The sequence below is a fragment of the Dendrobium catenatum genome, unplaced genomic scaffold, assembly GCF_001605985.2.
Source record: "Dendrobium catenatum unplaced genomic scaffold, ASM160598v2 fragScaff_scaffold_133, whole genome shotgun sequence".
NCBI classification, from domain to species: Eukaryota; Viridiplantae; Streptophyta; class Magnoliopsida; order Asparagales; family Orchidaceae; genus Dendrobium; species Dendrobium catenatum.
Window position 1 is genome coordinate 6,125,619 of NW_021318595.1, and position 16,617 is coordinate 6,142,235.

The following is a 16,617-nucleotide window of genomic DNA, read 5'->3' on the forward strand; positions in this document are numbered from 1 at the left end:
TGTTTGGTTTAGTAATAAGAATGTATACATTTTAAGGGCTGAGGAGGAATGGAATGAATATATCTGTATAATTATAAATTATTGATGAGGGGCTAGAACAGTAATTAATATTCCCAGCGAAGCTTCGAGGAAGCATCCAATGCCTTGGATCTCACCATAGGCCACCATGCATGATGACCTATCACCATCGAGGCTTTGCGCCATTTGTCTCATGCTTCCTCATACGACCCCAACTTGCGGTGTGTCTAAAAAGACAGAATTTGCTAAATTGTCAAATTTAAAATCATACGATTTTTTGTTAAACTTATTTAATAATAATTTTTATCATATTAATCAAAATTATAATTATATTGCTAAAATCATTAAAATCGTCTCAATAAAATTCTCAGTATCTTAATAACGACTGTCATATTAATTGGCAATACAACAAATTAAAAATAAAATTAAGCCTATTTAACCTTTTTTTTTTCCAAAACAAAATTATGCAAAAGTCGGGTCAAATTTTTATTTTATTTATGTTTTCTTCAACTTGCCGATCTTATAAGAAAATGTTTCCTTCATTAGAATCCAATGCATTAGCATTATATATATATATTCAATTTTGATAATAAATCATTATTAGTTTCTTACTCGCTAAGAAATGGAAGAGGCTCAAGAATAGACAAGAGCAATGATTAAAATAGGTACAGGTAACGAGCACATGCGATAATTGGACAAAAAAATCAAAGATCACAATACAGAGTATCTCATATACAATGAAAAATCATAATATAATTGGTGCGAAGAGTGTGTAGTCTTCGCACCAAGAAACTACCTGATACAGTCATCAACATAGGCAATGGCATGACAAATAATTGCAGAATTTAGCGCAAAAATTCACAAGATCCGATCAAATCCTGCACGAGATGAATAGAAATTCTTTTAAAGAGGTGCAGTAAGATTCATCAGTACTGCATATTTCAGGCCTCATATTTTTTAACTTACTCAAACACTTTCCTTTAAGAAATGAAGCCCAAATACAATACTTACATATCAATATTTATAAACTACAAAAATATTATACAATGCTGCATTTTGGCACCAGATTTCCTTGGTTTGCAGGAACCATGATAGTGGAAATAGAATATTAAGCAGCAGCAACAGGCGTTGGTTTTGATGGAGGAACTTTGTTCTCTGATGGGATCTCAACAAATTCTGAAAGGATCGCTCGAAACTCATCACCAGCCAGTGTTTCCTTCTCTACGAGCACATCGACGATCTTATCGATAGCTTCGCGGTTGTTTCTTATATGGCTTAGAGCAATCACATAGGCACTGTCGGTAATCCTCTTGACGGCGGCATCAATGTCCTCAGCTAGTCTCTCTGACATGGAGTTCCTAGCCATCATTCTCATTATCACATCTGCACTCTGTGCTGAGGAGTCCATTAGAGACCATGGGCCAATCTCCGACATTCCGAATGCGACCACCATCTGCAAAGTACAAGAAAGATCATTTTCAGTTGAGCCACACTTTAAAACCTTAACACCACAATCAAGTTGTGTAGCCTAATTAATGCCCTATGAACAAACACTTCACAAAGAGTAATTTGTGGATTGATCTTCGAGGCAAGATTAAGAACGCCTTGAAGGTTGAAAGAGGGACAGGTAAGCCCTCCTAGAAGATTAAGATAGAACCCCTGAATCGACTACAATATTTAATGAGTTATTTATTTAAACTTCAGCACCATTTATTTCACTTTTCCTTTCTGATTTGTCTTTCTAAGCTATATCAAACTGCTTATTATGTTGAGCTTCCTTGCTTTCACCACTTTAGACTAGGAGGGCACAACTAAATTAAGCCTTGTTCGTATGCCAATTACTCATAAACAGCTTTTAATGCATGAGAGTAAAGCTTGATGTTATATCAGACTGGGATCCACTATAGGCCTCGTTCGAATTCAATAGTAATTCATTGAGAAGAAAGATACACAAAAACTGGCTTAACTAACTGGGATAAAGCTAATGATATTGATTAAGATGCTATACGTACCTGCTTGGCCAAACTAGTTATCTGCTGTAGATCGCCTGCAGCACCAGTGGTCACCTCAGGCTCTCCAAAGATGATCTCCTCAGCAGCTCTACCTCCAAGGCCACCTACAATCCTTGCAAAAAGTTGTTGCTTAGATATCAGAGTTGGATCATCAGCAGGAATAAACCAAGTAAGCCCTCGTGCTTGGCCACGAGGAATTAGGGTTACTTTCTGGACTGCATCATGTCCTGGAGTTAAGGTCCTACAAAATATGAATGAATAAAAGAGGTCAGGGTTTGGGTTAGAACGGAGCATGAACTTACTGAAAAAAATCATAATAATAGGGTCAAAGTATCTCACAGTAAACATAGAAGAAACTTAGAAATTCATTTGATCTTCTCTTGATAGAGTGACTTGGTGGATATTAAGAAGAAAAGAGGAGTCAAGCGTACTTATAAGGGTGCTTATAAGAAATATACAAAATAGGGTATATTAATGTATAATGCTTGTGGATGACATAGCTTTGATAGGTACCGACAACTCTGAAGTAAAAATAATAAATTAAAAATTAAAAAATTAAGTTTTTTTTTTTTTTTAATGATTCAACAAGGACTGCTAGAAAAGATGGAATGCACGCATTAGATGTTGATCTAATTTGTAGTGTTATCAACAATTGAATTCAAGTCTATTATATTAATCAGGAAATTGCTAGTGTTATCAACACTGCCGTTGCCAGGTCCCAAGTCCGTGGGATAAAGGCTTGATGTTGTTGTTGTTGTTGTTGTGTATATTAATCAAGAAACAATTTCCATTCCTGGTCTTTCAAAAATAATTGTTAGGTAAAAAAAATCCAATCATTTGCTTTTTTCTTTCAATGATATTAATTCCATCAACAATTTTATTCAATAGCAACAACTAAAACTCTATTTTATTTTTATCCATTTTTCAAGGGTGACTATCATTGTTCTAGACGGCTAGACCTCAAAAAAAACCTCTACCATAATTTATGTTCATTTATTAGCATAAATGAACAAGCTTTAACAAATTTTAAAAACTAGTCATATAGATTGTATAAGCTTGAACAATAAGTCGCTTGTTTATTTAGATTCATGAACATGCTAGCTTGTTGTTTAATAACTCGTTGAAAATTAAGTAAACTGCTCATTTAATAATAGCATACTTGCACAGTTGGTTATTTGATGGCTTATTCTATGTTTGCATTAAGTTTCTCATAACTTATATACTTAAAAAATAATATTTATTATTAGAGGTATATGTATGACGAAAATATCAAATAAATAATTAGATATATAAATTTAAACATTTTATTTCTAATATTTAAACTTGATTTAAAAAAATTAAATATCTGATGAATACCATTTTTATTACAATTTATAATTTCAATAAAACCTAGTAATTAAGCTATAAGTTTAAATTATTAGCATCAAACAGATAATTAATTAAGATTGATTAAAACTTCATTTCGGCTCAAACTCGATAAGAAAATAAATGAATGAACTTGAAACTACAATACTTGACTCGATTCATTTACAACTCAAAATATCATATAGCAAAGATTTGGTCGAGAATGACTAGTCTTGGTTGTCAGCGTTGAGTGGTTGAACCTACTTGAAACATACAATCTTTTAATATCCAATGCTGAGTTAATTACTGATAGTCATCCTTTGAATTCTGGATCAATTTTAAAATTTTGAGATATAGTCTCCTTATTTGGAAACATCATGAACTCCCTTTAAATTTATATATCCATATTTTTTGCATAATACTGTGGGCCTTGAAAATTTGTGTCGGGCACTTTTGAGAGTCTTGTTCCAGGTCAAATTTTTAGAATGCCTATTGGATTACTAATAAGATCCAATGTTGAGAAGTTGAAACATAAAATCTATTAAGATCCAATGTTGGGAAGTTGAAACATAAAATCTATTAAGATCCAATGTTGAGGAGTTGATCATTGATAGTCATCCTTTGAATCCTGCATCAATTTAAAATTTTTGAGAAAGCCTCTAATTTGGAAACATCATAACTCCCTATAAATTTCCATATTCATATTTTTTGCATAATATTGTGGGCACTGAAAATTCATTCAGGCCCTTCTAAGAGAGTTTTATTCCAGGTCAAACTTTCAGAAGGTGAATTAGATTGCTAATAATACACTATTATGATATTTTGCCCCCATTTTAAGGAACAATTATTAGGTCAGGTGACCTGATGTAGCTCTACGTTCGGACGCCAATAACATGTCGCCACATGGTCTTACTCAATACCGCGCGGCCCGACGACTTGACCCGGGAATGCTATGTTCGCGTATTGCTCGGTATTGCTAGGTATTGCTCAGTATTGTTAGGTATTGCTTGGCAATAATGAAAAATATCGCTATGTGAAGAGCAATACCGAGTACTCGGTATTGCTTTACTCGGTATTGCTCGATATTACTCAGTATTGCTCGGTATTGGTTTTCACATAATGGTATTTCTCGTTATTGCCGAGCAAAATCGACCAATACCGAGCAAATATAGATCAAATACCGAGCAATACCTAGCAACACGTGAACATAACAATCTCGTATCTGTTTCAAGTCGGGGTTGTCGGGCCGCGCGGTAAATAGTGAGAACACATGGCACTATTTTACTGGCGTCCGAACGTAGAGCTACGTTAGGTGACCGGACCAAATAAAAGTTCCATTTTAAGAGAACTTTAAGACCTAGTTCTCGATTTTTCATAGACAAAAGCCCTCGTGTTTATTACCTCTTCCAATAACGAGAGTTAATTTTCAATTAAAGCAAGTTGATCGATGTTAAATGATTAGCTTATAGTAGCACTAATGGTGATGAACCTAATCAAAATCTTATAGTTTCATTGTCCTATATTTTTGTTAACCTACTAATTCAACGGAGGTAGCTGACTCAACTTGATCAAATGATCATTGTTGGCAATATGGGTTTCATCATACAAGGGACTTTATAGACTTAATATGAATGTTTGTCTAGAAGGATAATTTTAAGATGATCTTATCTAAGACAAGGCTTTATACCCTACCAAATGTACCCTATGATTTACGACTCAATGAGCTAAGTCATTGGGGAACATTTGAGCTTTGGCTTTGATCATAATTAAACAATTTACTTTTGCAGCGAAATCATCTGGTCAAAGGGCCCCAATTATAGTTGTAAATTAGTCGTGTCATTTGGTAATAAAGTCATCTAGTTAGATGACACATATCATATCATAAATGGTGTGAAATCTCTTAAAAGTGATAATGGAAATATGTTTGATATGATATTGACTTTTTATGAGATGTAGTTATCTTAAACTTATCAACCTTGACAAACGGTAACGAATGGTAAAAGAAATAAAATAAGAAATTTGAAATCACTGATACTTTCTTATGAAGAAATTTTTCAAATCCAGATACTTCCTCTTTCTACTTCAGATTTTCTTCCTCTACCTTTAATTAAAGGTTCCTCTCGGCTTAGATTATAAATCACAGGATGATTTGGACATAAATATATAAAAAAAATCGACAAACAAACATTCATTCATCTTCCTCCTCTCGGACGACCTCTATCGCTCTTTTTGTTCATTTGGCTTACCTGGAAGAAGCAAAACGAAGTTATCTCCTGTGAGGAGTCACTGCTTTTCAGTCCCGTACACATTTCTCCACTCAATCCCGCGATCCAAACCCATCTGAAGCTTCCGCATCTGTGTTTGGTATGCTCGGCTTGCCCACTCAATTCGCCTGTTTCGTCCGTCCGTTAGATAGGAGCTAGTTCAAATAAACCGGCTGAATTGGTTCTTACATCTAGCAATATAAAATTTTACAAATTTCAAACCCTTTTGCTCCCAAAAACAAAATTGTTTAATTACTCGTGTACAAACTCAGGCAATATGGTTGTCCTTTATAGATATTTTTTATATTCCAAGCAAGTCGACAAAGCGAAACGGACAACATTTGACTGATTGCTTATTTAAGTTATACATTTTGAGTTGAACTTCAGTAATACTGTATTATTGTGTCTATTGGTCATCATTTTCGTCATATTCAATCGAGCTGCATAGCGGAGTAAATATGAATGTCAACAAATATATAACCAAAAGACATAATGATATACAACATTTCATATTTCTCATTTGAATTTTTTTTCCAATACTTTAGAACTACATCAATAATCAACGATAAATTTCATAGGTTAAATGGCACCCAAACCATAAAACTGAACAACAAAGAATTATGATAAAGCGAAAAAGAAAGAACTGCAAGTAAGAAATTTAAATGAACATACCCGCAGATTGCATGCCCCACTTCATGATATGCCACCAAGCTTTTGCTTTTTCCATCTGTCATAACAGTTCCTTCCATTCCAGCCACAATCCTATCTATGGAATCATCAATCTCTTTAGATGAAATGGCCATCTTTCCTCTTCGACCAGCCAAAATTGCAGCTTCATTAAGAAGATTTGCAAGGTCTGCTCCACTAAATCCAGGTGTTCTCATTGCGATAACATCTAAAGAAACATCGCCATCAAACTTCTTATTGCTAGCATGCACCTTCAGTATCTCCGTGCGTCCCTTTACATCAGGCACGTCAACCGTTACCTGAAAAGAATTTCTAAATTTAAGCAAAACAAGCCGCGTTGATAAAAAAAAATATTGCCTCCAACTACCAGTACATATCGAAATAGCTTGAAAGATAACTAGACGTAAATGGAATCCAAAGATTGATATTACTAATACCAAACAATAAATAAGTCATCTTTATACCATAAGTAGCCTAATGATTGCAATTTGGGGTCGACTCACCTGCCTATCAAACCTTCCAGGCCTTAGCAATGCTGAATCTAGAATGTCTGCACGGTTAGTAGCTGCAAGAACTATGATACCAGTATTTCCTTCAAAACCATCCATCTCAGTTAAAAGCTGATTCAGAGTTTGTTCTCTTTCATCATTCCCTCCTCCAATACCTGTTCCTCGCTGCCTTCCAACAGCATCAATTTCATCAACAAACACAATACAAGGTGCATTTTCTTTAGCCTTCTTGAAAAGATCTCGAACTCGTGAGGCACCAACGCCAACAAACATCTCCACAAACTCAGATCCTGAGATTGAGAAAAAGGGAACGCCAGCTTCACCAGCAATCGCCTTGGCAAGTAGAGTCTTTCCAGTACCAGGAGGACCAATGAGAAGAACACCTTTAGGTATACGAGCACCAATAGCAGTAAACCTTTCTGGTTTCTTCAGAAACTCCACCACTTCCATGAAATCCTGCTTTGCTTCATCAACCCCAGCAACGTCATCAAAAGTGACACCGGTGTTAGGTTCCATCTGGAACTTGGCTTTGGATTGACCAAAGCCAAGGGGAAACCCTGGACCACCAGGTCCTCCAAGACCACCAGATGATCTTCTAGAGAGAAGGAATAGACCCCCAATGAGGATTAGTGGAAAAGCTAAGTTCCCGATTAAATTAAACAAAAGAGAGCCAGAATCCTCCTGTGCATTATGAGCTGCAAAATCAATATTTTTTTCTCTTAATTTTTGAAGAAGTTCTTGACTCAACCCTGGAAGCTGCACACGCACTCTCTGCACCCGATTGCCAAGCTCAGGTGAAACAGCCTCTACAATTGCAATCGTTCCATTCTCAAATAAATCCACTTTCTTTACTCTATCCTTGTCCAAATACTCCAAAAACCGAGAATATGACATTCTTGAAGAAGATACACCTTGCTCATCAGCATAAGCATTTTTTGCACCGATAAGAGTAGACAATGCTAGACCAGCATTTCCATGTAACAGCTTCAGAAATTTTCTTCTTGACGAGAGCTTATTTTGGTTCAAAGAGGCAGTAAAAGACACGGGCTTAGGCACCGCATTGTGTGAAGGAAGACTTGATGAGGAAGCTAGACTCATTCCATACATTTCCTTGGTAAGAATTGTTTTTCCATATTTTCTAGATATCCCATTAGAGGTGAGGCATAGAGAAGAGGCAGCCATTTGAGCTTACTGCAGACAAGGAGAAAGGCGTTAAATATATACAATTACAAATAGAAAAAAAAGTTTTCAAGATACAGCTCGAGCATCTTTATCAAAAGACAAATCAGAGAAGAAAAGAAGGTAAACACTGCAATCAAATTTGAGCTCAACCATTAACAAGCTACAGTACTACGAATTATCGCCATATTGCAACGAACTGAGTTCAGTTTTATGAATTTTCCTACATCCTTCATGTTTGTGTACGTGAGAAATTAAGCCCATTACAATAAAATCTTTTTGCATAATTTCTAGCATATTATCACTAGCTTGTCCCATTTCCTTTTGTATCCTTTAACATAAATTACACCAAACAAATCATCAGTGCATCTTTTTCTATCCAAATATATGTGCAAACCATCTACAATACTGCCATTATTTTATCCCCAACATATTTTATCCACATTATGTATATTAATAATCATTGCACACTCATTTCCTATTTTGCTACACACTCAATTCTTATTTTACTACACGTTTATATTCACATTCTCATTTACTCGACAGACAAGAGAGTTGTCGATGAATTAGTCTAATATCTAGGTACATTGCATTATAGCCAGTTTAATTGTAAATTTACAAAATCTACCCCACATTCAAAACTCTCATTTATGAAACACTCAGCAACTCTTCATGTCTTAATTGTTGGCCGACATCAAATCAATATAGCATAACCAGTTCAACTACAATTATAATAAACTTACCTATAAATCCTTTAATATTCTTTCCTCACATTATAATTTTGGGAACTTCTCCAATCTAACGACCTCTATTTAACTCTAAACATTATATCATCGTTTATAACTTCAATTTTCTATATAATAGATCAAATTTACCTAAACTAATAAAACCTAGAATACTAGAATATCACTTGATATTTAAAGAATATTGCCTGATAGTTATCAATTTCACATCCAGTAAAATTGCACATCATAAACTCATTTTTATTACAATAATCATAGTCAGGTAACTTCCTTGGGCTCGACTTCTCCCTGACGAACCCCTTTAAGCTCCAGTGGTTCCAAAATCACCTCTAGATCCTGTGCCACTTGGGAACCATACGAGAGGGTGAAGCATCAATTTCTCTCTTTCCACTTGAGGACAAGGTGACTCTTTGAGAGGCAAGTATTGATAGATCGATCCAAACATGACCGGTCAACTATTACCAGAGGCAGAACGCGCGGGTGGGTTCTGCCCTCGCATGCCTGTCGCCCTTAATTATGAGGCCCACTAGATTAATTAGGAGAATATTAATGAGGTTATAGGAGGTAAATTCAAATAGAAGGGGTTTTTTTGGGATTTACCTAATTGTTGTATGTTTAAGTATATTTTGGGGGGTAAGGGTTAGTTTTCATGTGATTTCATCCTGCAATTTGTTGTTTTTTTTGTTCTTGTGTGGGCTCTAGCAACGTCTAGAGATTTGGGAGAGACGTATCTTCCTCTCCAATAGAAGATCCATTGTACCTTGATGTTTTTCTTCATCTACTATCAATCAAAAAATCAATTTTGAGTTTCTCTTCCAAGTTCTTCGCAATTTCTCTTTTTCCCCAATTGTTAAAATTAATAATATTAAATCATGTAAATTAGATACAAATAAATATATCTTAATAATTAATAAAGAAAATTGGTATTATTAAAATTTTATTAGAGTTAACAGACTAAAATCTTGAAGTAGCCAAACAGTTCATCAAAATTTAGTTGGATTTAGCCTTTGTCATGCCAAACAAATTTTAGGATTTAATCCGAATTTACAGGATTTACAATAGGATATTCAACATAAGTGGGTAAGATATTTTGATAATCTTTTAAATGAATATTGTGAGAATACGATTGAGTTTAGACTATTTAGTGACTATAGTACCCTAAATGAAAGTAAAGATTTTTGTTTTATCATAGTATTAATAAAGATGAAATTGGAGAGGCTTTAAAAATAATTAAGTGTAGAAAAGAGTGAGGCATGATGATATTCCGATAATCAAGAAATTTCTTCGCTTACTAAACTTTTTAATATTATTTTAAAGACTGAAAAGATGTCACATGAATGGAAAAGCAATGTGTTGGTTCCTATTTTTAAGAATAAAAATGATGCACAAGAGTGTGTGAATTATAGAGGAATTAGTTAATGTGTCATACATTAAAATTATTGGAAAGAGTAAGTGAGTATAGGTTACAACGCGAAACTATTATTTCTCAAAATCTATTTGAATTCATGTTGGGTAAGTCTATTATGGAAGCTATACATTTTTTTGAGAGGTATAATGGAGATATAAAGAGTGTAAGGAGGATCTACACATGATATTTATTGATTTAGAGAAAGCATATGATAAAGTTTCAAAAGAAGTGCTCTAGAGAGTTCTAGAAAAGAAAGGAGTTAATAATATTTATATTTAAGTTATTAAGGATATGTATACAGGAGCTATAATTGCGTTGAAACACAAGATAGTTTGATCAAGTATTTTTCTATTTTAGTTGGATTACATCAAGGATCAACTTTAAGCCCATATCTTTTTGCTTTCATCATGGATGTTCTTATAAGACATTTGCAGGAGGATGTACCATAGTATATGCTTTTTGCTAGTGATATTTTTCTTATTGATAAGACTAGAGGGGGAGTCAAGAAAACTTGAATTATGAAGGCCAACTTAAGAGTCTAAAGGTTTTTGTTTGTGCGGATTTAAAATCAAATACATGAAGTATAATTTTAGTGGTAATAAATCCAGAGGCGGGATTGTGAAATTGGGTGATCAAGTCATTAAAAGAGTGCAGATTTTAGATATCTGAGGACTATTGTCCAAAGCGATGGTGAAATTGATGGGGATATTATTAGTAGAATTCAAGTTAGATGTTTGAAGTGGAGTGCATCGACTTTGTTGTGTGATAGAAAAGTAACCCTCAAATTTAAGGGGAAATTAATAAAATAGCAATGAGACCTATAATATTTTATGGCATAGAATATTGTCCATTAAAAGAGAAGCATATAACTAAGTTAAGTATTGCAGAGATAAGGATGCTCAAGTGGATTAGTGGCTTTACATATAAAGAAAGAATGTGAAACTAGTATATACGTTCAAAGGTTGGAGTAGCTCCAGTGGTAGATAAGATTAGAGAGTCACCTTCAATGGTTTCATCAAATAAAACATCGGCCTTCCGATGAGTCAGTTAGGAGAGCAGATGTATTAGATCCAGTCTATGTTAAAAAAAGGTAAAGGTAGACCTAAAAAGACTTAATTAGAAAGTATTATAAATGACTTTTTTTATTAGATTTAATAAGAATTTGACTCTTAATAGGACACAATGGAAAAAAAAAAAGATTCATGTAGTTGACCCTACGTAGTGGGATAAAGGCTAAATGTTGATGTACTAAAATCTACTTGAGTCAAATCCTACTTGCAAGTTGCAACCAAACAATCCATGAAAGAGATGTGGAATAATTAGGCACTTTGTGACAATACTATGCATTTGTGAATAATGGTAAGCAGCACATAAATTTCAATGATGTAATGGATTCGTCAACTTGACGCCACCATAAAGGTCGTCTCATCCGTCACCCAATAATTCCGCATAGAGTAACATTTTTTTTCTTTAAGCAGTATTTAGCATATCTGCAATACTAGTCAAATGGCCTAACAAAATGGCTTAATACCAAAAAAAAGTCCTATATCAGCCTAGTTCATTCATAAGTCAATAAACATATCCAAACTGAAATTGATGTGCACGATGCAAGCTCAAGTTGGATTTTAAGAAGAAGAAACACATTACAGCAAACAAAAAAAATCCCCAATCAGAGATCTTGCATGATTGTACTATTCTTAATAATTCATACGCTAATATGAAATATTACATTAAATAAATTATTATTTGATTAAAAAATTTTAGGCCCAAAACCCAAACAAGATCATTTTAGCAAATATAGCAAAGGAAATTTTTTTAGGACTTGTGTAGAACTCATAAACCCAATGACCCTTATAGGTAATTGATTTATAATGTGAGAAACTGTTAAAAAGAACTTCCCCACAATATTATTTCGGAATCTTTTTATTAAATGAGAGCTTTTGTGAAAGCAAGTGAGTGATCATTCATTGGTTTAGCCAATCCATTTTGTTGGCGTGTATACACTTAAGATAACTCATGTATAATTACATATCTTAAAAAGTATGAGGACTCTAAATTGTTTTGAAAGTATTTGGCATTGTCAAATCTAACTCAACACCAAATTAGTTTTTTTATCATGCTAGGAAAATTTGGAAAGATGGTACTTGCGTCACTTTAACTTTTAGTAAAAATAAACTGGTGCAATGAGCAATAAAGAATACAAACCACTAAGCCCAAGGGATGTTGAGTGAATAATTGCCCCCAAATATCACTATGAATAAGAGAAAATGGACTTAAGATTCCTGTGTCACCAAGTGAAAACATGTTATGTGTTTTCATAAATCACAAACATCACAATAAAATTCTTCGATATTTATTTTTGTAATAACTAAAGAAACATAATTTTGAAAATAACAAAGGATAGACGGCCAAGACGCGTATGTTGAAGCCATATCCTTTCTTTATTGGATTTAATGATTTCAAAAAGAACCACTGGATGTGCGCGTATGTATATTTGATTATTTTGAGTGGCTTCTATACAATAGAAATTTAAAAAATAAAAATACATATATATATGGCCAAATCAGATAATGCAACCTAAATATGTTGCTGCTTGACATGAAATAAAATAATATTTATACTTTCTTCATGCAAAAAAAAATGTTAGAAATTAATAAGGATAATGAAAAACATTCTTTTGCTTATGAAGGGAAAATAAGAATGACAGAATTTCAAAATATAGAACAAATTTTACTGGTTAAGCTCCTACCCCAAGCAAATCCTACCTCCACAAAACCATTCGGTCGGGTCAAAAAATTATTAAATCTAAAAAGAAACAAATGTAAGACTTCATGCTTAAGCTCCAGCACCTAAGTATAAGCTAATTTCAGAACTAGGTCAACAGCAAACATATCTTTTAACTGCTTTTTGATATTGCACTTTTTTGGCCTGTTTTCTTGATTAGAAGAGCCAAAAGGAAATCCAGAAAAATCGTTCGCAACAAAAAATTCGTGAGATAACAGCTTGTTAAAAAAGTGTTTGAATCAACAGATTAAACCTATATAGTTTATATTAGCTGCGATTTCAGCAATTTTAGTTAGTTAAAAGGCCTTGCAATTTCTTGAATAAATGGCAGATACGAAATCACATAAAACTGCAAAGCCGCCGTGCAAAAATTGATGCAAAAACACGAGAAACACTCCGAGAAATGAAGGAAGTACCTTGATCTAGAGGAAGAAAATACAAGGCCGCTGAATCTGTGCACTATCGCTCTAACAACTTAAACAGAGCAAAGGATTGGGGACTACGCGAAAGATAAGTGAATGGTTTTAAAAGCTGGACAAGGAGGTCGGCCTCTCATCAGTACCATTAGATTCGGCTGCGCATTCGAAGGAGTAACGTGGCGTCTTCTCTCACCACTTGACGACACTAAGCAACAGTTATTTTAAGAGAGAAAAATTCAGAAATAAAGAGGAAAGAATCAAATTATAAATTGGTTCTTTCCCAAAGATTAAATAATTTTGAATTATTTTTATTAATTAATTTTTTAAAGTGAAATTAAAATAATCTCATCATAAAATTAATTTAATTTCTTCTTAAAAATTTTAAAGGGCCGAAATAATTTTTTAATAGAGTTAAAGATTATTTTTATCTTTCTTTATTTTTTTAAAATAAAATAAAAATAAATAAATATTATATATATATATATATATCTTTATTAATTTAATTCAAAAAATAAATAAATTATTTTCCAATTTATTAAAGGACAGAGAAATACTCATCAACTAAAATTAAGATCAAATACCTATATGCCAATATATAAGTTATGATGCCGATAATCCTCTTATAAAGAGTTTTATGAGCCAAAATGTATTTGTAATATTAAATACTTCAAAAGTATTTGTAGAGCAAGGGACTCTCATATTTTTAGTTTTAAAAATCAAAATCAACTTTGATAAATTTTGTACTCCTTTTTTAATATGATTCCTTGATTCAATTTGCAATCAAAAATGCACTTTAATTACACATAATGTACATATACTTAATCATGTATGTTTTATATATCACTAAAAATTAATCATGATTAGGCACCAATTTCGAGACAAAATTGAGTTGAAAACTTTCGGAGTTAAATACTGGGCCATTCAAACTCGGATTTTAGTAAACATATGGTCGAATTAAACGTCTCAAAAACACAAACCCGACGACACCAAATTCGACCCAATCTAAGCCCAAATGGGTCCAAATCAAGGGTCCGAAGCACATTTATAGTGTTTAAAATACAAATTAGATGATCAAATGATATCCAAATTTGACATGCTTATAATCGAATCGAACGACTCGACTAGATGAATCCAACGAGTCTAAGATCGCCAAAATTTTGACATCAATAAGGCACTCAAATATTTTATAAATGGTCCATTATCAGGGAAGTCGATATTAGTGATCTATTCTAACCACTCTCAATATGTCATTGATCTTCTCTCTGTTTATTGGTCATATCATTCCAAAAAAAAATTATAAATAGATCCCCTCTTTTCTCATTGAAGGGGTACCAAGTAAGGGAAAGGAAAAAAGGAAAGGAAAGAAGAGAGGAAATGAAGAAAAATCTGATATCTCTCTCGCTACCAAGCTCCTCCTCGACCACTTCATGGCCACTGACCGTCTCTAAACACCGTCAGACTTCTACCCGGTCACCAATTATATCGGACTTACACCCGAGCATCATTTTTTTTCGAACATTGATCCTTCATCATTCGCTGACTAGAGGCTTTCCAACCTTCGTTGCCCATCGACTATTATATTTCCTATCTCCATCACCCAACTATGGTCCTTCCAACCATTGTTACCTAATTATAGTCTTTATGACTATACTGGCTATAACAAGCCAAGGTTTTCCCTCCAATGAAGAGCTTCATTTATAATCGACTATAAACACTAGTGGATTCATTCAAACTGGGTCAGGCCTCATTGTTTTTCCCCCTTTTCAGGCATTTCCACGAAAAACTTTTGTGTCTCTAAGGAATATAATACCCTATCTTTTTATTTGATTGTGTATTGAATCTTTGAATAAAGCTAAGAAGTTAAACTTTATATTTCTCTATCGCCGTGAATATTCTAGGACCCAACAATTTGTGGTCGTATGTATGAACGTAATTCCTAGTTGGGGGTAACTTTTGCTCTAATCTCGAAAGGTTATTCATGTTAACATCTTGACATCAACCATTATTGCATCAATTTTATGAGAATCAGATGTTGGGGGGGGGGGGGGGGGGGGGGGGGGGTGCTTGACTACAATCATGACTAAGAAATTTTCTCCAATGCTTTCAACATCTAAGATAATATCTTGGGAAACTATTTTTCATAAATCTTTTAACAAATATAATGATACTTTCAATAAATTATAAACTTATACAGTTCCTAGCTGAACTTCTACTCCTTATGCAAGTTCTTAACCTCAGCCTCAAAAAGACAATAACAGTCTAAAGATAGACTATTATTTATCAATGATTTGGAATACACACGCTTATTTGCACCCTCCCAATAAAGGCATAATCAATCACAAGGGGATTCGATTCGACCTCTTCCACATAGGTTAATATCGTCGAGCAATGCTCTGATAAATAACCTCAGATATATTATACATCTTTGGTGGATTATCCCGACCTCTTTCACACAGATTAATATCATAGTGCAACACTCTGACAAATAATCTTGGATAGGTCATATATCCTTGGTGGATTCTCTCCACCACTTCCACATAGGTTAACATCATCGAATAACACTGACAAACAACCTCTGTATATTCTCTCGACCTCTTCCACACAGGATAACGTCAATTACTTAAAATAATACTATATTTAATTATAAATTTATTGAATTTATTTGTTATATTTCTTTTATGCTTCATATTTCATTATATATTTGTAATTGACTATCATTATTATAATATTTAAATATAATAAGTATTTATTATGTCATCCAATTCAACTCTGATCGAACCATTCAGACCATCAAACCATTAATCAGCTTGATTTTCAAATAGAGTCTTCAAATATTAAACTAAACGGGCCAGCAATTTGTTACTGATTCAATAAGTTGTCTAACTGATTTTGATTTGGTTTAAAAAAATGTTAATTGTTATTATAGTATGATAAATATTATGAGCTTTATTAGGTGATGGTGGACAAAATATTTTTTAGTGGGTTAAAATTTCAAATTTATTTTTCATATAATTTTTTTAAAGGGTGGGTATTTGGGGATCCGCCCATAAGCTCCATGCGAGGAGAACTTATTCTGTGCGAACTTCGGACGTAGAGCTACATTCGGATGGCAACAAAATTGTTATGTGTGGTTTTCATACATGGAGGATGCCAACATGGATATTCATTTGTCTTGTTGCCTGACCCTGTCCAAATCATTTGTCTTGCAGCCCGACCAGTCCAAACATTAAATTTAGGATTTAAGTCTCTT

The 16,617-nt window shown here is 33.6% G+C and overlaps 1 protein-coding gene across 2 annotated transcripts; it reads right to left on the minus strand.

Annotated features, from left to right (window-relative positions):
* Positions 1–832: 832 nt before the first annotated feature.
* LOC110114908 (ATP-dependent zinc metalloprotease FTSH 2, chloroplastic) lies at positions 833–13,521 on the minus strand. Of its 2 annotated transcripts, XM_020847952.2 has the most exons (6): positions 13,365–13,505; positions 12,370–12,446; positions 6,829–8,025; positions 6,311–6,624; positions 2,031–2,271; positions 833–1,471 (listed from the first exon to the last, which is right to left on the minus strand). In XM_020847952.2, exons 3-6 carry the CDS (start codon positions 8,014–8,016, stop codon positions 1,127–1,129), a joined length of 2,088 nt encoding a protein of 695 aa, XP_020703611.1. In that variant the 5' UTR covers positions 8,017–8,025; positions 12,370–12,446; positions 13,365–13,505; the 3' UTR covers positions 833–1,126. The 2 variants fall into 2 exon arrangements, with proteins under 2 accessions (XP_020703611.1, XP_020703610.1); XM_020847951.2 differs by lacking the exon at positions 12,370–12,446 and having other exon boundaries at positions 13,365–13,521.
* Positions 13,522–16,617: the final 3,096 nt, after the last annotated feature.